The sequence below is a fragment of the Microtus oregoni genome, unplaced genomic scaffold, assembly GCF_018167655.1.
Source record: "Microtus oregoni isolate MIOR12 unplaced genomic scaffold, Mior012 000086F_ref0000336, whole genome shotgun sequence".
In the NCBI taxonomy this organism is placed as follows: domain Eukaryota; kingdom Metazoa; phylum Chordata; class Mammalia; order Rodentia; family Cricetidae; genus Microtus; species Microtus oregoni.
In genome coordinates this window covers 1,210,828-1,237,988 of record NW_024544552.1, presented here as the reverse complement: position 1 = coordinate 1,237,988, position 27,161 = coordinate 1,210,828, and the positions used below count along the sequence as shown (strand labels likewise).

The following is a 27,161-nucleotide window of genomic DNA, read 5'->3' as shown; positions in this document are numbered from 1 at the left end:
AAATTTTGTGTATTTGTCCTTTTATTTGACTACAAATTGTGCCTATTCCTTCAGCCAGCTAAGAAACTGCTGAAAATATGAATGAGAATCAGACAAAGGTGATAGATTTCTATTTTTCTGATTTCCCTCAGTTTGAGAATGGTGGCCTTTTGTTCTTCATCCTTCTGCTTTGTATTTACATGTTCATTGTTGTTGGAAACTCCATCATCTTCTTGGCTGTGCAACTAGATGTCCGTCTGCACAATCCCATGTACAGTTTCATCAGCATCTTTTCCTTCCTGGAGATTTGTTATACCACAGTGCCCATTCCCAGAATGCTCTACAACCTAGTCAGCAAAGATAAAATCATCTCCTTCATTGGTTGCCTGCTGCAGATGTATTTTTTCCATTCCTTTGGAGTCACAGAAAGCTTGGTCCTCACAATAATGGCCATTGACAGATACGTTGCCATCTGTAACCCACTCCGCTATGCAATCATCATAACTCCACAGCTGTGCACACAGCTTTGCACAGGCTCCTTTATCCTCGGCTTCGTCATGCTCCTCCCAGAGATTGTGTGGATATCTACTCTGCCCTTCTGTGGCCCCAATCATATCCACCAGCTCTTCTGTGATTTAGAACCTGTACTTCTCTTGGCATGTGCAGACACGTCTATGATTCTGACTGAAGATGTCATCCATGCTATCTCCGTCCTGACCTGTGTCTCTATCATCACCCTTTCCTATTTAAGAATCATCACTGTGATCCTGAGGTTTCCATCTGGTGAGAGCCGGCAGAAGGCATTCTCCACATGCACAGCCCACATCACCATATTCCTACTGTTTTCTGTCAGTGCGTCTCTCATGTACTTGCGTTTCTCTGCTACATTCCAACCTCTTCTGGAGAAGATCATCGCACTATTGTTTGCTGTCCTTGCCCCATTTTTCAATCCTATAATCTATAGCCTGCGGAACAAAGACATGAAAAATGCCATTAAGAACGTGTTCTGTTCTCAAAAGCTATTCATTGTCTCTGGGACCTAATGTGAGTTTACCCATGCCAGTTCAAAATATCGCATCCTCTTCATATGTTTTTGAAGCAAATAACTCTAATATTATAAATGATGCAGTGCCATCTTTTCAAGCCATTAAAGATCATGACCGATGGGATAATAATATTTATAATTGGCACAGCTAAATGATTTTTTGTGTATGCTTTGACTTTATACTTAGAATTGGTTGATTATTTACATAGTCATTTATAAAATCTTAACAAAACCCACATGACTGATTTTAGTTCAAGGACATTTGCTATACTCTAAAATCAGAGTGTCAGTCACATTCCTTCCTCAAACCCGAATAATCTCAGTCATGTCACTGGAATATGTTGGGACTTGGTGTTGATTTCAAGATTTCTTTGCAAAGATTCTAGCATCTTTTTCTTTATTTCTTCCTTTTTGGGTTTTTGAGACATGGTTTCCCTGTAGGTTTGGAGCTTGTTCTGGAACTTGCTCTTGTAGACCAGTCTGGCCTTGAACTCACAGAGATCTGCCTGCCTCTGCCTTCTGAGTGCTGGGATTAAAGGTGTGCGCTTCCACCACCCTGATGATTCTAACCCTCTTAAAGATCAAGCAGTTGAGTATACTGCCTTGAAAATAAAAACTGTAAACATAAAACTTTCAAACAGTTACAGTTGATATTTTAAAAAATTGGAACTGTAGATGGCTCTGTGGTTAAGAGTTTATGTTCCTGTGATTAAGTGTTCTAATGTTCTTTTTTCTGATCTGTCCAGAAATGTCCCTTTTGTCTCTCTTGATATATTACTTCTCCTTAATTTTATGTTTTCTTCCTAATTCTTTCATTCTCGATGTTTTCCTTCTAATTCTATCTTTATCCTTTCTTATTCTCTCATTTTTCTCTCTTTTTTCCTCTGTTTTTTTCTCTACAGTTTATATACCCCAACAAAATCTTTCAGGTAATACAGATATTACAATGTGGTTACATTCTGTTTATCAAGTAAATTATTACAATGAGTACAAGTGAAAAACAGAATGCTTTCCATATCCCTTACATGGTTAAATATCTTACATATGAAAACTGAATTATCCCCAAGAACCCACATGCATTCATATCCAACCCACTCGTTGTAGATTAACAGAGTGTAAGCAAGCAAGATGTTCTTCTCGGCCAGGTGTTTTCCTGGCAGACAGCATTTTGCAGTTACCAAGAAAGGATCAATCACTTTATTACTTATCTTAGAAGGTAATCTTATAAGGAATCTTAAAGCAATCACAAACCTAAATTTTATAGATGAAAAACAATCAGTCAGCTCGGCTTTAAATCTTCAGTGTGCAGACCCACTCATCAATAGTGTTTTATATCAGGAGATTGAGGGCAGAGATGTGTATAAGGAATTAATCATCACCTTTGGTCATCAACCAATCCTAGCAAGAAAGGCACATGAGCTAATGATAATTGAGTTTCTTTTTTCTTGTTCCCTGACCTTAAAGAGTTCCTCACTCAACTATCTGCCTTTTTAAAACTTTGCATTGTTTCTTCTTGGGTTTTCACCTCAAAACTATTTAACGAAGATATCTTAGTCTAATTTTAAGTTATTTTCAAAGCTTTGTTGCCTCTATAATGCACTCTAAAATCTGAAAATACCTCCTAACATTAAGGTTAAAAGAATTTAAGCTAGCTGAGCTACAGGGACTCAATTCCTTCTCTTAATCATTAGCCTAAACCTCAGTCTATACTGCTCCCAAGTAAAACCTCTATTGTTCTATCTATGTGACACTTGCTTTTTTATATTTTTAATCACTAAAACTCTATTTAAACTAACATTATTATTATCATTTAGACAGTACAGCTTAGGAAGAAGTTATCTTCATAATAACCTACAGGTAAAAATGCCCAATAGAACAGGATGTACCCATTAGATAAACATATTACATTACAGGCAGTGGGGATCTCTCCACATCCATTCACACCACGACAGATATCAGAGAAAGATGGCAGCAGCAAACATGTAAAGGCACAGCAGAAGCAAAAGACATTCTGCCGTCTGTGGTTTCCTATCAGAGACTCACCCATGAGTGATTCACCTCTTGGTGGAATGACACCTTGAACTTCAATTGCCATCCACTACTCATCTGACAAGGTCACTGACAAAATATCAAACTTATTCTAATACCTTTCCCATTTCACAGGATCCACTTAAGAGCTACATAACATAGGATAGTTAACTAATCTTGTCTATTTATTTTTAAAGTTTTACTCTGTCATCCAGGCTGGTCTCAAACTCACAATCTTCCTTCCCCAATCTCCTGAGTGATGGGATTACAGGCACATACTACCACACTTGACATAACCAAACCTTTGAAGTTTCACTTACTTTATCTGTAAAAGGAGATAAAACTGGTAACTAATCTAAAAATGTAGTATGTATCAAGTTAGTTGAATATTGAAACCTTCAACATGGTATGTTGCATGAAGTGCACAATAAACATTTCTATCATAAAAAAATAAAAGGAGTTGATGTTCCTTTCTCAGAGGACCTGAGTTTGTTTCTCGGCATCTATGTCAGACAGCTCACAATGACATGTTACTTCAGTTTGTGCCTGTGAATGACTAGGAGTTACACAGATTCTTGATAGGTAGAGGGCCCACAGATAGGTAACAAAGATGGCGAACTTCTGATTTCTTCCTGACCTGAGAAAAAGGGCTGGATGCTTGAAACCTGAGGCCTGGTGCTGGTGACAGCACTTCCTTCTAGAGAACATGGATTAAGAAATGTTTATTCAAAGCTGTGGGCCTATCAGTACCTAGTTTTTGTTCATAAATACCTCATAAAGACACATAAAACTTCCAGTTGTAGAAAAGAAAAAGAACCCACTTTGCTTTGTTGGAAATCTTTCTTTCTGTGTATAATGTTGTGTGCAAGGAGTGTGTGTGTGTATGTACCTTGTGAGTGGGAGTGTATGTGTGCTCCTAGTGTGTGTATGTTTGCACTTAGTACGTGTGTGCACTTAGTGTGTGTGAGTGTCTGTTTGTACCTTGTGCACGTATGTGTGTACAACTTCTGGATGCATGTGTAAATAAATGCATGTCTTTTGTGTGTATTTGCGTGTCTGTGTGTGTACATGTGCATGTGTTTCTTCACCTTTAATAAAAGTATTTGTTTTTGATATTTTCCTGCTCTCAGCTGGTGTATTGAATACTTTCTTCTTACCATTAATCCTGTGACTGGCAGAGAAAATGAACCCATTCCAGATCCCCAGAACATAACACTAAGGGTTCTGACACCCTCCTCTGGCCTCTGAGAACACCCTTATACATACAGCACCTACACACACAAATACAAATTAGAAATAAAAAATAATTTAATTCTGGTAATATTAAGATGTTCAACCTTTGGTCATGCTCCATTAAAATGTCATGCCATCATCATAACTCATTGTAAAAATTAGCATAACTTTGCAGGTTTGGTTTGCTTTTCCATTCTCTGCCCTAGATCTTATGTTCGCCCACCATAAATTTTATACATTTTGGTGTCTTGTTCAGACTTCTCTCCTTTCTTCCTACAAAACTACTCCAAAAGTGTTGTTAGGAATAAAGTAAAATCTCAAGAAAAATTATTTTACCTAGCTCCTCTGAGGAGAAAAACAAAGCTGGAAACAGTTGCAAAAGATCTTAAAAGAGAAAGAGGCCATCTAGTGGTATGAAAATGCTGTGGTCAACAGTATGAAAGTTTTCTTTTAATCTTTTTTTTTTCTTTTCTTTTTTATGTTTTGTAAACAAGGTGCAAAAACGGTATTTTTGACACTATAAACTCTAAGTGCATTAGTGTCACAGGTAAATTTAGTTCATATCCATCCATGGGAGAAGCTTCATTTTGCAGTTGATCAAGTCTACTATAGGGAAAAGAAGGCAGAATTATTCTAAGATCCATAGCAATTGAACTACTAACAATAAATAGTGTTTTCTAGACATGACATTGAAATTTCATCCAGGAAGTCTCATCAAGAAGGTTTTGTAAATAAGAACACCAATGTGTATGTGGGAAATCACCTTAAGTACCTGCCTTTTCTTGAAGAGCTTCATGTAATCAATGGCTGGTGGCAGAGGGGATAGGGTAGGTAGTATTTTTTTCAATAAGAGCATCCTGATTGGGTTATTCAATCCAAATGTCAACCCTAAAATCATATGCATAAGAGCAAACTTAAATTGACTCAGTAGATTGTGTGTGTGTGCACACAGTTGTACCTCTGTGTGTCTGTGTGTATGAGTAGGGGGAGAGTATGTGTGTAAAAGAATAATGATTAAAGAAGAGGTCAAGAATGTCAGAGTAAGTACAGGTGTTGAAAGAGGGGAGAGGAGAAGAAATAATATATAACATATACATGTATGAAATTCTCAAATGTAAGAATAATTTGAACTAAAACGAATGGAACAACTGTAGTATTACAAACAGAAGAAAGCTCATGTACAATGGCGAACTCTGAAACAGGAAGACCTAACTCTAATTTTAGTCTGAGCCCCAGAAACTGGTCCCTCACAAGCTCAGGGAACTCAGTTCTCTTAAGTCTGCCTTATGACTGTAAAACCAAACTTTCTTCTACATTTTTATGAACTCTTTGATAACCAGAGGACATATCTTTGTATGGAAAAAAAAGATAATTTTCTTTGGTAATAAAATTTGAATTAATTTTAAAGAAAGACATTTATTTAGTAACTTAGTTGTTACTAAATCTTTTACTTTATTGATTAAATTTCTAAAAATCATATGACTGTTAAAGCAAAAAATCTTAGTGATCTATTTATAAATCAACTGATTTTATCATTCTATTTAAAGGTGTTTAACAATATTTTTTATGATTTTTAAACTTGACATTTAGATCTCCTTTTAAAATATATTTAAATGAGAATGCACTATTTCCGATATTAAGTGCCTCAACTTCTTGATTCAACAAAATTTCTATAAGTTCATAAAATAGCCATGATAATATGAAAAGAAAATAATAAAAATGCCAAACTTCATATACTTTCCTATGTTCAATGTGATTAATGTAGTAAAAGGCATCTTAATGTCAGAATTCTAATAGTTTGTCTTATGGTATGGAATTTCTTACTGTAAAAATTCTCTTGGCTTGACTATGTTTGAACAAGGTTTAAATGAAACATGTTTAAAGCAGTTGCTCAAATACAGATTAACAGTTAGAATTACACGTACCATTTGATATTCTAATAGATCAACATATCTTATACAATAAAGTTAAAATACTAAATATACTTGAATTTTTATTCTAAAATATAAATCATAGATTTTGATTTCTTCAAACACTTGTGTTCTTAGCTCTAGGGCTGTGTGGAGTTTAAAAGATGCTAACACATCACATTATTATAAAATGAGTTATATTCTACTAATGAAGCAAATATTTACTGAAGCTGCTATATCAAGTAATGTGAAGGATACTAAAAATACAAAAGACAGAACATCCCCTTGTCTTTATATACCCTCTGGTTGAAAAAGAGATTTTTTTTTTAGTGTAAAAAAATAAGCAAATTTTATAACATTATGCATTATATGACTATGTGTTGGGTGAGGAACAGAAAAGGAAATATATAATAAGTTTATCTAAAGTGAGTAGGGACACCTTAATTTAGGATTGGTCAAGTTAGACCTCATTTAGAATGTTAAGTATGAGCAAAACATTGAAGCAAAGGAAGTGGCCAATAGATTTGAGAGAGCATACAGGCACCAGGGGAAGTCAACAGAAAGCCACAAGGGGTCATTTAAAGAATCAGATTCTCCTGTGCCTGAAGTGGAGCGTGTCTGAGATAGATCTGTGGAAAACCAGAGTCAGGAAATGAGAGGGGGCGTGGATCCCAGGAATTTGAGGGTTTTATGAGATTTAGATTTCCATGATTGTAACACCCGATTTTGTGTTCGGTGCCACTGTACCGACGCAAGTCGAGCAAGGGCCTGGAAATTGGAAAGAACACACAGAGAGACCAGGGTCATTTGAAAGGAGATCAGCTGAATGCCAGTTTATTCAGCATTGGGGGAGTCCTTATTTACCTAACTGCAGCACAAGGATCTCCGCCCAAGCAGGTGGGAAATTACCATATTAACAATGGAGTAAATGCCCTGCAGCTAACCACCAAGCGGGGCAGGGAGAGCATAGAAACACACAGGAAGTTAGCTGATCAGAAACTGTCCCCGCGAATGCACCCCAGGAATAAGGGAGACCTACACATGATTTACTCTGAACCCTGAGATCCAGGATAGCAATTTGAGCCCAGGAGAAATGTTATCTGTTATGAAGCTTTACAGAATCGCACGTCCGCCTGTGGTGAGAGGCCAGTGCTAGACTTCACAGGTAAAACCCTCGGCTGTTAGGAAGAAATTCTAGTGGTCATGTTGAGACATGATGTTGTCAAGTGTATTAAGACAGGTTTGAATGTAGTAGTTATTTTAAAAATAATCTCTTTTATGGAGTTTTACTACCAACCCAGCAGAAAATGATGATAACATAGAACAAGTAGGAATACAGAGGAAGCTGGAGGGGGAAAATGAGGAATGAATATGATCATATTTCATTGTATACATGCACACACAAGATATAGAACAAAGTTTCCAAAACTATGTGGAACTTCATTGATTATGATTCCAGTGAAGATACATTCCAAATTATAATTTAAAAGAAAAATGTGTGTGCTTGAGTATTCAGTATCTAGTGATAAACATTTGACAAAAATTCCTTGCCTGTGTTTCTTGTGAAAATTTCCATCTTTTCCCTTCTCTCTTCAGTTTGTTTCATTGGGGGCTTTTCAATTTTGGTTTTTCAGAATCCTGGGTATCGAAACCTGGGCCTGGGATGTACGAGATAAAGGCTCTGTCATTAAGCAGTGTCCTGAGTCTCAATAACTATTTTTAAATTGACTTACTGTAGCGAGCTGCGTGAAGCCACACCTGATAATCAGCTCCTAAATATGACTAAGACCTGACTTATGCTATTATCACGCAATGATCATCAGCTGCTTGCTATGGGCAAGTGCCCACCTGGCAATCCGGGGTTGGTAGACCATGCCTTTTTAATGGCTGGGAGAGGTTTGCCTGGGAAGAGAGGAGAGAGAGAAAGTGAATAAAGTCCTGGAATAAACTGCAGTGAGAAGAGCTGCTGTGGTCGGATCATCCTTGCTGGACGAGGTGGGGTGTGACAACTTAACCATAAAGCAATTGATATTTACCCTGAATTTGTGAACAAAGTTAAATTTGTCTCTAATTCTTTTTATCTTTGGCTTTTAAAGTATGTTTCCATTTTTAATTTTTGAAAAAATCTTGTTTCTAACATTTTTACCTTAACATACTTCTATTTTGTTCTATATGATAATTTAAATGCAATAAAAGAGATACACATAACTTGTCAATGTGGTATGACTTTCAGAAGGTATGATACTTTCTGAAGCATTTTCTTAAGATTAAAAGCAATTAATAAAAATAAATAGCAGACAAAGAGGTTTTTTTTGATAAAGTGGGTTGAAAATTGAAGACTTAGGAAGTACCTGCCAGGAACATGTTACAGAAAGAATCATTTTCAGATTGTCTTAGTTAGGAAACAGCTGAGCCAACCATATCAACCACGTGCCCATGAGTGCAGAGGAGGCAAAGGAAGAGTTGTGAGGTAATTTGGGGGTAAAAAGTATGAAGCTTCAAATGTTAGGCTATGAGATACTGTATTCAATCTGATACACACATATCAGCCTTGTAGTGTGTAATTAATATTGTTTTTGGCATTGCAGAACAGAAGCTAGAAAACAATACACAAACAGATGAGGAGGAAGAAGAGTGAAATATGGACTGTGAAATAAGATTTTCTGAACATGGCATGCCTATTGCACCCACGAACTCACAGCACCCACATCTACTGGAGAAGATCTAAAGAAGATCAAGTCATCAGAGATTCCAGCATAGATTAGGAGGTGCATTCTAAGCCCATCCCTCCCCAAGGACACGTTGACATTTGGTATATACTGAGTGAGGGGAAATCCTTCTTATTGAGAGTGTGGCCACTGGCAGACTTTACATGCTCCATTGGATGGCTCCACACCCATGAACACTGGACTTAGTTATCAAAAATAATAATGAAGGAAGAAGATATGAAGTCATGAGGGGATATGGGGGAGTTGGGATTCAGGGATGGATATGATATTTGTCACTGTATACACGTATGAAATTCTCAACGAATAAAAATGCTAGATACAACTACGTAAGTATTAAAGATAGTATCCCATGCATAAATGTGAATTCTGAAGTATATTGTAACAAAAGTGGAAATAGAAAGGATATTTTAATACACATAATCAGACATCTTTGGTTATGGAACAACTCACTCTTCAAAAAGAAGTAGGTTAAAGAGAAAAATCTCGTAATTTCACACATTAGCAATATGAGATATAACAAAATCTCTGATTTTTCTGGTCTTTTATCGTTGCACCTACGTGTTTTGGATCAATCAGTTGTTTGCTTATAGTTGGTTAATCTGCACTTGAGCCTGTGGTCTTTTGCTACTGATGAACTAGTCGAGTTTGTTTATCTAGGGACTAGGTAGGCTGCAGTGTGTACGTGTGTGAGGTCATCTGGGATTTGATGAAGTAAATCAGCATGCAGATGTTTTTATGCAGAGGCTTCACATACATGAGTCTCATTCCTGGATCCCAGAAGTGGCAAAAAAGAACTGAGTTCCCAGAGTTGTCCTCTGACCTCTTCATATACAACATATATGCCCGTATCTGCATAAGTGCGCACGCACGCATGTGTACACACACACACACACACACACACACACACACACACACACACACCACACAGAGATATAAAAATAAATAATTTTAAAACAATTGTTGCAAGCTACTTACCTAACATTCAGAAAGTCATGGAACAAGTTTGAACTTTATTTCCAAATTTTATTTATCAATATTTAGATAATGGTGATTGTGACAAGTTTACTTGAATATGTTTAAATTACAAGGCAATTTATATGTAAGAAAATATTTTAAGTAGTAACATAAAATATAGTAGGCTACCCAGGCTGCTCTTTTGAAACCCCTTTGAACCTGAAATCCTATAAAGTATCATGCAATCGCCAGTCCATTTTTGCTGAACTGAGTGTGTAGCTAATTGAATTACATGAGCAGAAAGTGGAGAGTATTTGTCTTCTGTGTCAGGAAGCAGGACTTGAGCAATGATTGATGCCAGGGGAATCTAGTGCTGGAAAAGCAAGAGAGAACATTAACATCAGCTATTTCCAGAACTATTTCATGTGCTGTGTGTCTTAGACCCTGATCTTTGGCCTCACCAACACATAGAATCACAGAAGACAAGTGAAGGAAGAACACCAATATAGTATGGGGTGCTATGTCAACTTGTGCTTAAAACAGGAGTATCAATACATACTACTTCAGCCATTATGAGTCTGGTAGATGTTCTGTAAATAAGTGGCCACTAATGAATAGAGGTGCAGTTCATCGTGCCTGTTAACAGCAGAAGAACAAGCATGTGTGACAATAGAAAAGGAACATCATCAGAGTCCCAAAAAGCAACAGTGAAATTCTGAAGTTCCAGAAGGGTTTTAATATCGGGAACGGAGGTCTATTTCTGAGCCCGGCCATCTCTCTTCTGATGAAAAAGCCTCGCAATGGCATCTTTCATTTCCTTGTTTCTAAGACTATAAATGATGGGGTTGAGAAATGGAGCAAGGATAACGAAAGTGACAGCAATTACTGTGTCCCAGAAGACTGAGTAGGTAGCAGAGAATCTCAAATACATGACAGCCACACTGCCAAAAAACAGGAGAAAAACAGCAAGGTGGGCTGCACAAGTAGAGAAAGCCTTGTGTCTCCCTACTGCTGAGGGCATCCCCAAAATCACCACAATAATCCGGACATAGGACAGGGCAATTACAAGGAAGGAGGCCAGAATCTCTACCGCATGGATGGCATCCACAATGACCACCAGAGATGTATCTGTACAGGCCAAACTGAGCACAGGGGTGAAGTCACAGAAGATCTGATGGATCTTGTTGGAGCCACAGAAAGGTAGAGTGGCAATCCATGCAATCTCAGGCAGTACCAGCAGGAAGCCACAGAAGCAGGATCCAGCTGTTAGTTGGACACAAAGTCTGGAAGTCATGACAGTTGGATAACGGAGAGGATAGCAAATAGCTATGTACCTGTCAATGGACATTGCTGTCAGGACACAACCTTCTGTGATACCCAACGAGTGGAAAAAGTACATCTGCATGAGGCAGCCAGCTAGGGAGATGGTCTTCTTCTCACTTACTAGGCTGGAGAGCATCTTGGGAATGGTAGTGGTGGTATACCAGATCTCCAGGAAGGACAGCACACTGATGAAGAAGTACATGGGTGTGTGCAGGGCCATGTCCAGCTGGACAGCAACAAAGATCACTAGGTTCCCTGATATGATGAATGCATAGACAAAAAGCAAGAGAATGAAAAACAGAAGGCCGCCTTCATACAGAGGGGGGAATACAGAGAAGAGGAACTCAGTTACCATAGTTTGATTCCAGGTGGCCACGAACTGGCTCATCTGTGAAGGTAAGAAAACATATAAGGAATTTCCCAGAATTAGGTTCCTTTCTGTGTCTAGTTACTTATGTTGAAGATAGAACAATTTCTAAACTACATAATTCCACAACAGAATCAAGTGAAACATTTGTAAAACATCCTAATGTCGGCGACTTTTCTGTCACTGTCATAGATTTATATAAAGAAAAATAAATGTCTCAGAAGTTTCATCTCAGAAAAGTATTTCCTGGGGATTAATCCATTTTCAGAGTAAACCCACCCCCCAGCCTGACCCTCAATCTCTGCTTGACTAGCCTCAAAACTTGCACTTTGATCTTCAAATATTTTGTTTTTCTGTTCTTTAAGGGGGGAAATCGGGCAAAACAAAGAAAGAATCAGGAACACTTTGGACAATAATTTTATTTGTTTCTTTCACTTTTTCCTCCACTAACACGGTACCTGAGCCTGGCTTGACTATCCATTTCTGGATTTCTGCATTTCTGAATTCTACGACTTAGGCTGGAAGGTCTGTTGTTTATCTGGTATAATTGTGTAGACTTGTCCAGTCTCCACCTTCTCTGTAGCTTTCTTTTCTCTCTTCTCCATGATTAATATAATAATTATTCAAATTAAGAGGCTCTCTAGAATTACCTTATACCCTAATTAGTAGCCAGCTCTGGACAAACTTATAGCTACTCCCCACACAACGACCCATCCCTCCACTACAGAGGCTATGTCTAAGAAAGAAAGGGAAAAAGTCATTCTCAATTTTTAAAAATCATACCTATCATGACAATGGCTTTCTTGAAGGAGGGAAGCTCCTAAAAATTAACTGCAACAAAACTAAATTAGCATATACTTGTTAGGTAATAGACAATCAAATTTCTTGCAGGGATAGTTAGAATTAGTGAAGGTAATATGTACTCCTCACTTTGGCTGTCTCAGTATCTCATTTCCTGCTATCCATAACTCTAAGGAGTCATTCTCCAGATGAGTTTCCCTAAACATGACTTCTGCCTCTCCTTTCCTTTTCAAAAGATTCAAGGTAAAACTCAGAACTATCAGTTTCACAATTGTTGTCCTTCTAATGGAGTTTCAAACAAATTTTGGAAACAACTATCCTGAAAAATTAATATTTCCACAAAATTGAGACCATTATCTTATAGTTTTATTTTTGGAAAGTTCATTTTTTTTTATTTTCTGGATCTACTTTTATCAAAATTTTAAGTGGCAATGTCCCTATGTTTATGGAAATCTTTAAGATTCCCCCTGATAGAGCAACCATTCTCTCCTCTAACCATACTTCAATTGTTCTCTTTTTTACATCTAATGCCTCTTTTGTTGCATTTTAAATATTCACATTTCAGAATTATCTCCCCGCAAAAAAACTCAAACCTCCTTAAAAAGAATCCCACAAGAAATGAAATGATGCCATTAATTAATTCTTCTGCATTGATAATAATATTAGTCATACGCATTAGCTTTGTATACATTACATAATGTGTTCCTACCTATGATGGATTAAGTTATTTTGACACAATAGAGAAACTGAAAACAAATTAAGGGAAATAACTGTTTCAAATTAATGTAGCAAGGACATAGAGCAGTAATTTAACACAAGTTTGTTTGTCCTAGGAGTCTATGGCTTTCTGTTTAAGAATCCCTATATTTACCTTTACAGCTATCCTGAATTTAGTGTAATAGAGCAGATGTGATTTCTTCAGGGGGTCAGAAGAAAATTAAAATAAATGTACGGAAGATTAGGAAAACTAGTTCATAGGAGATGTTTTTCATTTGCCAAATATTGAGGGAGGAAAAAAAAAGAGAAATGAGTTTTGAAATTAAATAAACAGTGGTGCTGAGTTGAAGATCAAAATCTGCAAGGGAGAAAGATGTGAGCAACTGGAGGTATCCTCTGACTAAAGTATTCATTCTCCATCCTACCTTTGTATTGAATTTCTCTTTTGTAGAACGAGGCACTGAATGTGCCAAGCAGGAGATGGCAGAGCAATGATAAGGGACAAGAAAGTTCACTGAAAAGTATCTCAAAGAAGTACAACAATACTATTAATTTGTTGCTCTCAGCCTGAGGTTCCTCTCACCAGTAAGAGGTCTCATTATTTCTGATTTACACATTTGTTTATCTTACATTCAAGATTCTTTGATATGTGCCAAATCCTCCCAAAGGTTTAAGAACTATAGAACAGTCAACAAAAATCAATCATTCTTGCTTATGAGGCAATAAAGAATGTAAAATAATTTGCGGAATGATAGATAAGTAACAGAATATACAGAGGTCGCTCTACAAATATTATTTGTACAATAAAGAGATCTGACTTAGTGTTTAGTGATTAAACAAAAACATTAACTTGATCTTTGACTTCCTAAAAGACTTCAATTATTTGAACCAATAGAACTTTAGTTCTCAAAAGACATTAGCTATCAATATCTTCATTATATCCCTGACCTCTATTCCTTCTAGTGTTCTTTTTGCATTTTATGTCTCATAACAAAAATTCTTTACTAACACAAAGAAACTCCAAAAACATGGGCCTTTACCCTGTGAAGAAACAGCTAGTTTCTCAAGATTAGAGGGTTTGCAGGAAGGAGCAGATAAAGAGGAGAAGTCTCACTGAATGTTGAATTTCAATATCTATCTGCACAACTTACCCTGTTTGAGGCCACAAAGCACTCCTCAGATCCTCTGCAGTCAGGGTCACTTATGTATACACTGGTGAGTATATAGATGTATGTGAGTATTTCTTGGGGGACTACATAGAGTGGAAAGATAGCCTTTCTTGGGAGTTTGACTTTAAATGATGCAGTATCTAAAGGAAGCATCCTAAGCTTCTCCTCTAAGGGGCAAATTAGGGGGAAAGTGTCATACAGTAATGAATGATCCCCTAGGACCATTCCCACAGATTCTCCTGTGACCTATCATTCATGAGCACCAGTAAATGCAGTAGATAAAAAAATTCACAATGAGCTTTAAAGAAGACCCTTTCAGAAAACATAGCTTTCCTCTCAGTGTCACACCCATTTCTGTTTCCTTTACTACCTATGTGCATGCGTGCATGCACACACACACACATACACACACACATATACACAGTAAAGTTTTCAAAATGTACATGCTAGATAAATTCATACTCATTTAGAAGCATAGTTATTTCCTTTTGTTTGTGTGGCTGTTTTTTGTTTTTAATTATTTATTTTACATCCCAGCCACAATTTTCCACTTTCCTTCCTGCCATTCCCTCTCCTCACCTCCCTTTTGCCACCACCAGCATCCTCTCCTCTGTTTCTGTTCAGAAAGAGGCAAGCCTCCAATGGGTATCAACAAAGCAAGGCATATCAAGTTGAAGTAGAACCAAGCACCTCCTGTTATATTAAGATTGGACAAGGAGACCCAGTATGAGGAATAGGTTCCCAAGAGCCAGTCCATGTTTTAGGAAATGACCCTGCTACCATTGTGGGAGGTCTCACAAGTAGACCAATGGAAAGGGGGTGCATTTCTGGGTCAAGCAGAAACCTGATGCAAGGGAAATTCATGTGGATCTACAAGGATGACCCCAGATAAGACTCCTAGCAATAGTGAATACATACCCTAAACTGGTCATCTCCTGTAATCAGATTGGTGAGTACCCCAATTATCATCCGACAGCCTTCATCCAGTAACTGATAGAACAGATGTAGAGAACCATGGCCAAACATTTGCCTGAGCTCATGGAATCCTGCTGAAGTGTGAAGAGGGATTGTAGGAACAATAGAGATAAAAAAAAATCACAAGAAACCCCAAAGAAACAACTAATTTAACTCATAGAAACACACAGAGTCTGAACTATCAACAAGGGATCATGCATAGGACAGAGCTGAGCTCTCTACATGTCTGTGACAGCTGTGAAGCTTTGGATTTTTAGACAATTTTTAAATTTAAATATATTTTTTATCAATATCTTATCCTACTTCAAGTTTGTCCTGATTCTTTCCTCCTCCCTACCTATCTAACTTTAAGTTCTTTCTAAAAAGAAAAATAAACCAAATATCTAATATAATAATGTCTTAGTTAGGGGTTCTAGTGCTGTGAAGAGACACCATGACCATAGCAACTCTTATAAAGAAAAGAGTTTAATTGTGGTGGGTTACAGTTCAGATGTTCAGTCCATTATCATCATGATGGGACATGGTAGCATAAAGGCAGGCATGGTGCTGGAGAAGGAACTGAGAGTCCTACATCTTGATCTACAAGTAACAGGAAGTAGACAGAGTCTACATTGAGTGAAGATTGAGCAAAGGAGACCTCAAAACCTGCTTACATAGTGGCATACTTCTTCCAATGTGGCCACATTTCTCTGAGCTTATGGGGCCAATTATATTCAAACTACCACATACAACAATACACCCAAAAGTTAGAATACAAAATATATAACCCAAAACAAAAACCACAAAACTGCAACCAAATAAAAACACACACCCAAACTGTGGAGACCATTTTTGTTGGTTATCTACTTTTGAACATGAGTGTAGTGATGCAGGCAAGCCATTTGTAGAAGGAGCTGTTGGCAGGCTTGCTTTTCATCCCTTCCCGGCTCCCACATGGTTAGCTTTATACCTGTATATGGTTAGCTTTATGCGCACAAATTGTATTCATTTAAACACTGCCTGGCCCATTAGTTTCAGCCTCTTATTGACTAATTCTCACATCTTGCTTTAACCCATATTTAGTAATCTGTGTAGCACCACGAGGTAATGGCTTACCTGGAAAGATTCAGCATGTCTGACCTGGCGGCTGGCTCCATGGCATCTGACTCACTTCCCTTCTTCACAGCATTCTGTTCTGTCTACTCCAACAACCTATGTTCTGACCTAACAGGCCAAGCAGATTTATATATTAATTAACATATCACATGAGATCTGTTCCATGGTGGATATACCCAGTATTGCTCCACAGGAGAAAAATGACCTGCCCTCTTCCTGCAGATATAAATGCAATAATTTGATTATTCTTAAAGCTCAATTCGTATCAATTGAGTGAACATTAATTGATTAAAGTTAGAATGCTATAGCTATATCAGTAAATGCAGAGGAAACTCTTTATGACTTAAAAGAAAACCTGTATGACTTAAAGGAGAAAAACCCTTTACATAGTTTGACTAGCAGAAATATGACAAAGTCCAGCTGGCAGATCATAAAGATATGACACTGTGTCTCCTATCTATGATAGGAAGGCTACATCATTAAATATCAACAAGGCTGACTAAACTTGGACAAGTCCAACAGCATTCCAACATAGATAGGAATATCTCTCAGGGCCTCATCTGTAGTTGAGGTGGGGGTGTATGCTCTTGTGAGCAAGAGACAGAAAGTAGTGGCAGAGTAAGGATGACAGAGAGAAGAAGTAAATTACTCCATTGAAAAAAAGGAAAGCAAGAAGATTTGAGCAACTTAAATCATCAGTGAGTAGAGGACTGTCCATAATCAATGTGAATATACATCATAGAACATGCTTATAGCTGAGCACACTGACTAGGTTAGAAGAGAAGCTTAGGGACCCATAGGTAAGCAAAATACAGCAGGAGCAATGTCTCTACAAGAGAGGATACATAAAGCCTCAGAATACAAACAGATGGTAAGTCTCTGAAGTAAAGAAAGTAAAGAATATGGTTGTCTTTAATCACTACCCAATCTTTAAAGTTTATTTATCAAATTCTTACTTAAGATTGATATTTTTAAAACATTATGGTCATAGAGGGTTAATATTTATCTATGCATTAATATGTTGATTGATTAAATTTGGCATCAGACAATTTTACAAATGTATAAAATGAATACCAACCACCCTCAATCCCAACCTCCCTACTATCTATTTCTCTTCTTCCCCACATATATCTCTTCTATTCAGTGTTTGTTTTGTTTAGTGACCTACTGAAATTAACCAGCTCTGACTGTATAACCATAGATTTGGAGCTGTCCACTGGAGTCTAGTGGACTCATTACAAAGACTTAATATAATCATTGCAGTTATTAACTTTCAATAACTCTAGTAACCTGCACTGAGAATACTGAAGAGGGACTACATATTTCAAAATTTTAAATGTATTTTAAACTTTATTCTTTGTCCATGATTATGATGTCTTTTTAAGGCTTAACATTTCATTCCTATTGTTCATATTTTTTTCATAGTAAAAGAAAAAATACAATGTGATGTTCATTTGGTGTTCTTCTGCAATTACCTTCTTGGAAATACATATTAAGTCCAATTCCAGTTTTAAAAAAGAGGAAAATAATGAAAGATAAAAGAATAAAATAAGGAAAACATATTCCTTTACATGTACCTCTATGAATCCTATGAGGGAGTTTCCCAAACTCTCCATGGGCTCACTTATATGTTCTGATTAACACAGATTTTATGGAGAAGGAATGGTTGTCCTTGAAAGTTTTTCTTTTCCAAGCCTTACGGGGAGATCTCTGGTGTCACCATAAAGTGACAGATTTCAGAGAGGAACCCATGCATTCCTCTACTTCTTTCTTTCTTTCTTTCTTTCTTTCTTCCTTCCTTCCTTCCTTCCTTTCTTTCTTTATTATTTATTTAGGTAGGATCAAAAACCCATTGCACTGGCTTTGTGGGAGCCTAGGCAGTTTGGATGCTCAACTTGCTAGACCTGGATGGAGGTGGGGGTTCCTTGGACTTCCCACAGGACAGGGATCCCTGATTGCTTTTCAGGCTGAGGGGGGGGGGGACTTGATTGGGGGAGGAGGAGGGAAATGGGAGGCGGTGGCGCGAAGAGACAGAAATCTTTAATAAATAAATAAATTAAAAAAAAACCCATTGCCATTGTTCTTGAGTTCTCAGTAGTCCTCATTGTCCGCTATGTTTAGTGAGTCTGGTTTTATCCCAGGCTTTTTCAGACCCAGGCCAGCTGGCCTTGGTGAGTTCCCGATAGAACATCCCCATTGTCTCAGTGTGTGGGTGCACCCCTCGCGGTCCTTAATAGCCAGAACCTGGAAACAACCTAGATGCCCTTCAATGGAAGAATGGATGAAGAAAGTATGGAATATATACATATTACAGTACTACTCAGCAGTAAAAAACAAAGACTTCTTGAATTTTGCATGCAAATGGATGGAAACCAAAAACCCTATCCTGAGTGAGGTAAGCCAGACCCAAAAAGAGGAACATGGGATGTCCTAGTCATAATTGGTTTCTAGCCATAAATAAAGGACATTGAGCCTATAATTCGTGATCCTAGAGAAGCTAAATAAGAAGGAGAACCCAAAGAAAAACATATAGGCATCCTCCTGAATATTAACCTTCATCAGGTGAGGAAAGGAGACAGAGACAGAGACCCACATTGGAGCACCAGACAGAAATCTCAAGGTCCAAATCAGGAGCAGAAGGAGAGAGACATGAACATTCTTCCATTTCTAACAGCTCTAATGTCTTTTGAATTGCTCTGAAGAAGTTCTACCGAATTTAATCTATCTCAAGTGCTTCAGAATTGTCCTGTGCTCATAGCTGTTGCAATGACTAGCGCAGAAGAGTACTTAGACTTTGAAACATGGGTTGTGAGCTTTATTCCTTTGGCCCCGACTTCTTCCCCTGACTCATTTTTATTTGGCATTGTTTAAGAGAAGTAATTTTTTACACATTATACACAAAAGAAAAGCGATTATCAACTGTCATTTTCTATCTCGTCTGACTTAATTCTAGCTTCCAATATGTATAGAGTTTTCATAACACAGAAGTTGGAAGATGCTTCTCCTTCTGTACAGTCCATACCACTACTTCCTTGTTTTGTTGACAATGTGGCTCTCATCTGCCTGAGCTTCTCTGTCACTTTCTAACTTCTACTGGTGAGGGGCATTGCACGGATGTTTGCTGTCTTCCCCCATTTTTTCAGTCCTACAGACTCTAGCCTGAGGAACAAAGATATGAAGGATGTTATTAAGAATATGTTCTGCCCTCAAAAGATGTTCAGTGACTCTGGGAGATAACATTAGTTTATTTGTGTATGTTCCAAAACATCTCTTTCTGTACATGTTTTTAAAGATAATTCATTTGTGTAATTACTATGCATGTTGATAGTTTCATGTTGTTAGTTTTTTTCCCAGTTTTTTCTACTTTTTGTTGTTTTGTTTTTGACACAGAATTTCTCTGTGTAGTGCTGCCTGTTCTAGAACTAACTCTGTAGACCATGCTGGACTTAAACTCAGAGATCTGCCTGTCTCTGCCTCCCAAGCGTTGGGATTAAAGGCATGTGCCACCACCGCCTAGTTTCTTTCCAATTTTCCAACCTAATGAACATCAAATGATGTTCTGACATGGTATCCTAAGGACTTCCAAAACAATACATGTCAAAGACTCTTAAATAATATAATTAAAATAAGAAGTATACTTAAATTTTTTGAATTTTCAATGTAAAACATCAGTCATAGGTTGTAATTTTCTCAAACTATGTTTTACCTAGCTTTAAAACTACTAGGAATTAAAATGGTGCTAACATACTATGTAGTAAATAGTTACTGAGACTTCTATACCAGGTAATAATTATATGTATTAAACATTAAATATAACTACCAGTTACAAAAGGGTAGAGTACATTTTAATGCATGAAAAAAGAAACAAGCAAAACTTTAGAAAACGATCAAGAATGTGAAATTATATACTTTTTGGAAAATAGAAAAGTAAATAAAGAAAAATTAGTTGATCAAGAATAAACCAAGGAACTGTAAATTAAATAAATGTGTCAATCTGAAACTCATTTAGGATGCCACAAAACCTTGAAGAAAATGGGGGATAACCACATGGGTTAGTGCAGAGAGTATCCAGGTACGAGTAGCAGCCAGCAGGACACGAGGGTGCCTGCTGAAGAAATCAGACTATCATGTCTGAAATGGAGTGTGCCTAGCTATGGGCTATATGAATGTTCAAAAAAATGATAGGGAGTTTGATCATTGGGCTTTGCGTGGCTTTGTAAAATTTAGACTTCCCTAATTTATGCTGAAAATTGGGGAGTCATTAAAGTGTTTGGAGCAGAGGAGAGATGCTATTGGTTTGAAGCCTAAAGATTGATTTTGATGTTTGTACATGGAGCATAAATTTTATGAATGAACAACTCTCTCATGAAGTTTTAATGTCAAGTGAGCAGAAAACAAGTGGGAATACAGGAAATTGAAGGGAGAAAGAATCTAGGTATGGTATTATTTCATTGTTTACATGTATTAATTCTCAAAAATAAAGAACAATTAACAATATGAGAAAAAATCTATTCTCAATAAAAGGAAAAATAAATGATGGGGCTTAATTAATTATTGCTTCCAATAAAGAGAAATTAAGATAATAATTTAGGTATAAGTGCATGTGCCTACTTATTGTTTTTATCTAATAAAAAATTTTAAAAAATATTTTTATGTTTCCTATGATTTCAGCTTTTCTAATTCTTTTTCATTAGAAATATCTTTTTTTACAATCTTGTTTCAAACCCTGGACCTTTCACATATAAGAAATGCTCTGTCACTGAGCAGTATCCCTGACTCCTAAAATCATTTTTTAAACTGATGTCACCCCACACTAATAGAGTTTCATACTAATTTACAAATAAATTTAACTTGGGTCTCTAATGATGATCTGTGGCCTGAAATATAACAGCATCCATTTTAAACTTTTTAAAAACCTGAACTTATTAACCAAAAGAGACATCCTTTCTATTTACTATAATAACAAATATATTGAAGGAGATAGATACCAACTGTTTGCCCTTGCTAAAAGTGTGATATTCAAATGGTATAATCATTTCTATAATAATTAGTGATAAATTCAAAAGAATTAATAGAAGTAGTAGACAAAGAAGTGTTGTTTGATTAAATGGTTTCAAAATTAAATCCTCGATGAGGAATAATCCAGAAAAATGTGATAAGATGAAACATTTTTACCAATGCTCTTAGCTTTGAAACAGCTGCATGAACCATATGAACCAAGTGCTAATGTGTGTACATGAGACACAGGAGGAGTCTCATGACATGAAAGTGGGTAAATATAATGAGTGTCTAATGTCAGAAACTAGGTTTAATCTGATATGCCTATGGCGGTAATGAATAAACTTAGCAAGAAATTATATACTTACTTAGGTTAGCATTCCTGACTTTCTGTAATAGGCGGCAAAAAAAGAATGAAAAGGCCAAAGAATAGGGAAGAGTGTTATACAAAGTATTCTCTTCTGACTTCTGCACTCATGAACTCCCAGAAGCTGTGCTTGCCTGTGTAAGACCAGAACAAGAACAAGCTAGCCCAAACTCCTGAGTAGATGAGGGAGGTCCTTTTAGGCCCATCCTTTACTAAGGAACTATTGGACAGTGGTAGCTCCTGAGAGAAGGAGGATCATTTCCATGGACAATTTGTTCACTGGTAGGCTTTACATGCTTCAATGCATAGCCACATATTCTTTTATGTCACATGACTCTTTTAGGGTCAGCAGTAATTTGACCTAGTCAGTTGTCAAAGAAGAAGGAGAAAGGAAAAGAATAATTAAAACAAGAAGAAGCAGAAGAGGGAAAAAAGGAAGAGGAAGAGGAAGAAGAGGGTAATAGCTGCATGAATCTAGTAGTGGGTATGGATGGGCTTGGGGATATAAGGTAAATATAATCATATTATACATGTATAAAATTCTAAAAAATAAGGAAGTAATAAATAAGAGTAAAAATATTATCCCTGATGTGACGAGAATGCTAACATATAGATATATGCTTATATGTTATAGATATATGCTTAATACATGCATATACTTTAACATACAGCGTGTGTTATTTTAAAAGTGCAAGTAGAAAGGATGGTTTAGGAGATCTAATTGGGTATCTTTTGCTATGGAACAAAGATTAATGACTTAAAACAAAAAAGAAGTTTCTTAATTTCATATCCTGACAACTTTAACTAGACCAAACAGGTGATTTTCTAGTCCTTGTTCATTGTATTTGTGCTTCCTGCATCAATCAATTGTTTACTTGCAGCTTGCTAAGGTAGTGTCCTACCTGTGATTTTTCACTTATGACAGGCTAGTTGAGTTTGTTCGTGCAATGACTAAGTGGGGTAGCAGTATATAAGTGTGCAAGGTCTCTGGAGGACTTGTCCGAGAACTGGCACATAGACACCCTGTTACATTGCACCGGCCATTTTAAGTCAAGGGGACTTAGGGAAAGGGAAAGATTTCATTCTTTGATGGGAACAGATGTCAATTCACCATCCAGGAATGTTGTATATAGGAAGAGGTTATATTCTACTGCTTTTGAAATGTATAGATCTCTGACATTCTCAGACTTTGCTGAACTCTACACTAGAACTTTCGAGATACTTATGTAGGTGTGGACTACAATGGGAGGCAGTGGTATCTATTGAGAATCGGAGATTAAGAAAAAATTTTAGCAAAGCAAACATTTACCAAGTATTTTGTTTAGAGTCAGTAACTTTATTTCAGTAAAAATTATATATTCAAAAAAACTCTGTAGGATTTGAAAAATGTGAGTACTTTTGAAACATTTGACTACTAAAAGTTTTAGTCCCCAATTCTACTGATAGCTATTCTTGCTAATATAGTTCTACAATTATAATACAGAAATAATTTCACTATGATATACAAGTAATACTTATTTTAATAACAATATATAAATTATAATTTCCAATATTTATTATATATATCAATGAATAGCTATACTTCATTGAAACTCTTTGTAATGCCTAACACTAAGAAAAACTCATGAGAAAGTATGAAAGGAGCTTTCCATTAATTAAATCCATGGGGAATTCAGATTTAATTCCCTAATTACTAAAGGAAAATACTGTAGTAGATAAATCTCACTAAAAAGGCTTTAGTAATAGGCATAACAGTCTTATTTGATACATAGATTTCAACCAAATAAATTCAAGGAAAGGAAGAGACCTCATTGCCTCAAGTGGAGGTAAGAGAGTAATTCACCTGTTTCTGAGATATAGGTGGGGCATCTGTCATGAAGAGAAAACTTCTAAGCGGGTAAAGGGAGAAAGTCACTTAGCTAGTATCCCTTCCACCAACTCAGTAATATTGGGGATTAGGATTTGTCTTGGGGGAGAAAAACATACGTGGAACAGAAATCACTGATAATATTACTTTGTTTATGTCGTATATCATAATACTACTTTTTTACCACTATGCTGTTTCCTTCTGTTATGACACCATCAGAGTTTTCTGGATAAAATCAGGACACAAGAAAAAGTCACAGCATTGCCTGATGCTCTGGCAACTTCTGATGATAGCAGCCCATATGTTTAAATCAGTGTGTGATCAGTCACACACCAGCTTGCTCTGCAGCTCAGGCTATCCCTTGGTTGTGTTTCCCCTATCAGCATAGAGACCTCAATCTCCTCTGAGCATCTGTATGAGTAACAGAATGCTTCACAAGAACAGAGCTGATTTCTGTCTAATTGTCTTATCCACAAAGAGGGGATTGAAATATGCCAGTCCTGGGCCTAACAACAGTTTCATGAGTGATCACGATGAGAGCTGAGACCAGCACCTTTTCCAGGCACTACACTAAGATGGTGGAGACTGCAGCAATTACCAAGCCTGGGGTAGAGTGGTATACATAGACAGTGCATTGATGATATACATTGATAGCAATAATGAACTGAATACCAGTAGAAGATTATAGGGCACAGGATTATAGGGACCCACTATGGTCAGGCCAGGGCAAGGCCTGAGGTTGACAAGAGAACTAAGAATATTGTTTGTTTTCTCTTTCTTTTGATGCCAGTGGTGATAAGAATAATTTTTTTAAAGTACCTTAGGAAGTACAGTTTCAGCCCTTTTGAAGTGGGCTTCAGGTGGCGGAGGAAGGAGCTGTAATCCAGCCTAAGCTACAAAATGAATTCCAGGACATACCGGACTGGATAGCAAGACCTTGTTTCAAAAAACAATTTACTTTTTTCTTCTATTTCTGTTAGATATTTTAATTTTACTTTGTATCTCCAGTCAGCCTTTGGGACAGAATAATGCTAACTCAACACACATTTGTCCTTGGCTTTGAACATACAGATATCTGGATAGATACTGGTGGGATCTTGTAACCATCTTCAAAACCATGAAGAGTGGCAGGCATATCAGAATCCTTATGGTTTTCAGTAGCAAGAGACCATAATTTGGTCATAGATTTTCCCTGGGTAAGCACAGGGACTGGTGAGCCAGATGAAGTGTATGGATGAAGTAGAGAGCTGAGATCACTTCATCCAGGACATCTACCATCTCTCAACTTCCAGACAAAAATGTCCTGATTTTTAGCACCTTCTTTCTTTGGCTTAATCTATCAGGTAAAGTCAGCAGAGATATCACTCAGAACAAAATATTTACATGAACAATTTGCTTCCATCCTTTAAGAATCCCCTTTGCTTCTGTTACAACTTATCCACATACACTAGTATGGTTAGAGACACCTCAATCCTCTAGCCACTTCCACTTTCTAGTTAGTCTAGAAACCCACATTTAGCTTTGATCATCTAACCCACACATGTTCTTTTTCCAGGATTCAGAGTCTGAATAGGGAGACTTGGGTAGTCTCGCATAGACTGATACTTCAGGGTCCATATTGAAAGCTGCCACATTTCTCTGAACACTTCTTTCTAGGCTCCGTGGTTTCTGTTGACTAGATTTGTCTGCTTCTAGAAACAGTTTCCTGCATACATTTAACATTCATGCTGTGCCTGAAAACCCGACCCATTTCTCCAGTCACACACAAAGCTGCTATTATGGGATGGTGAAGGCAAAACTCTGGGAACATGAAACACTCAGCACAAAGCAGAAAGTATCTCCATATTGGTTATATGGGCAGTAAGATAATCAAATGAGAATCAAATACTTTATCTAAAACTCTGAGAACATGAAACACTCAGCACAAAGCAGAAAGTATCTCCATATTGGTTATATGGGCAGTAAGATAATCAAATGAGAATCAAATACTTTATCTAATCAACTTTGAAGATGCTTCTGAGAATGCTCTTTGATATGTGATATTGAAATTAATATAAAAGGCATTTTAGCACACTCACATTATATTACTTTATTTTAGTTAATGCACCTTACAAATTTTGCCTATTTTGGTTTTTTGAGACAAGGTTCCTCTGTGTAGACCAAATTGTCCTAGAATCCTCTTTCTAGACCAGGCTGGCCTTGATCTCACAGAGATCCAGCTGCTTCTGCCTTCCGACTGCTGGGATGCACCATCACTTTCAGCAAACCTTAGATTTTTGATGTGTTATTTTCATATTATTTTTGTTTTGTGGTACTAAGAATTGAATACAGGGTCTTGGGTATGATAGTAAAATATTCTACCAATAGCTGTGTCCACATTTTACTTTCTGTTTTTATTCTTCAGTAGGACATACATTTTATGAAGATAGTTTTTTCTTCACTACTGGAAGCAACAAATGCATAGATATCTGAGAGACAGCATTGGTACCAAGTGGATATCTATTTCTTAATCCAAGAAGAGAGAGAAATAAATTATTTTTCTAAATTTTGCTCTCCATTAATTTTTGAATGAACCAATAAGTCTGACTTTTTATCTTTCATCTAGGAATTGAGCTGTGTAATTTTACTCATGAAGATAAACTTTGCTGAAACTATAATGAGAAGTAACAGAACCACTTTAGTGACAGAATTCCTCTTTTCTGGCTTTCCCAAGTTTGAAGATGGTGGTGTCCTCTTCTTCATCCCTTTGTTCTTCATTTACATATTCATTGTTATTGGGAATCTCATTGTGTTTTTTGCAGTCAGGATGGATGCTCGTCTTCACAACCCCATGTATAATTTCATCAGCATTTTCTCATTTCTGGAGATCTGGTATACGACTGCAACAATTCCCAAAATGCTCTCTAACCTCATCAGCAAACAGAGGACAATCTCCATGATTGGCTGCCTCTTGCAGATGTACTTTTTCCATTCACTGGGAAATTCGGAGGGTATTTTGTTGACCACAATGGCTATAGACAGGTATGTTGCTATCTGTAATCCTCTCCGGTACCCAACCATCATGACCCCCAGGCTCTGTGCTCAGCTCTCTGCTGGCTCCTGCATCTTTGGTTTTCTTGTGTTGCTCCCAGAGATTGCATGGATATCCACACTGCCCTTCTGTGGTCCCAACCAAATTCATCAGATCTTCTGTGACTTTGAACCTGTGTTGCATTTGGCCTGTACGGACACCTCCATGGTTCTGGTAGAGGATGTGGTTCATGCTGTGGCCATCATCTTCTCTGTCTTGGTGATTGCCATCTCTTACATCAGAATCATCACTGTGATCCTGAGGATTCCCTCTGGCGAAGGACGCCAGAAGGCCTTCTCTACTTGTGCAGCCCATCTTGGTGTCTTTCTGATGTTTTATGGCAGTGTCTCCCTCATGTACCTGCGGTTCTCAGCTACTTTTCCACCAATTTTGGACACAGCCATTGCACTGATGTTTGCAGTTCTAGCTCCCTTTTTCAACCCTATCATCTATAGTTTGAGAAATAAGGACATGAAGATTGCAATTAAGAAGCTTCTCTGTTCTCAAAGGATGCTGTCTACATCTACAAGTTAA

At 37.1% G+C, this 27,161-nt stretch overlaps 3 protein-coding genes across 3 annotated transcripts; 2 read left to right on the top strand and 1 right to left on the bottom strand.

Moving 5' to 3' along the window:
• Nucleotides 1-77: 77 nt before the first annotated feature.
• Nucleotides 78-1,022, top strand: LOC121442098 (olfactory receptor 6K3-like). Its single transcript, XM_041643572.1, has one exon. It carries the CDS (start codon nucleotides 78-80, stop codon nucleotides 1,020-1,022), a length of 945 nt encoding a protein of 314 aa, XP_041499506.1.
• A 9,610-nt stretch (nucleotides 1,023-10,632) lies between these two features.
• On the bottom strand, nucleotides 10,633-11,613 carry LOC121442087 (olfactory receptor 6K6). Its single transcript, XM_041643560.1, has one exon. The coding sequence runs from the start codon at nucleotides 11,587-11,589 to the stop codon at nucleotides 10,633-10,635; it is 957 nt and encodes a 318-aa protein (XP_041499494.1). The 5' UTR covers nucleotides 11,590-11,613.
• A 14,600-nt stretch (nucleotides 11,614-26,213) lies between these two features.
• Nucleotides 26,214-27,161, top strand: LOC121442099 (olfactory receptor 6K3-like). The gene has a single exon (XM_041643573.1). The coding sequence runs from the start codon at nucleotides 26,214-26,216 to the stop codon at nucleotides 27,159-27,161; it is 948 nt and encodes a 315-aa protein (XP_041499507.1).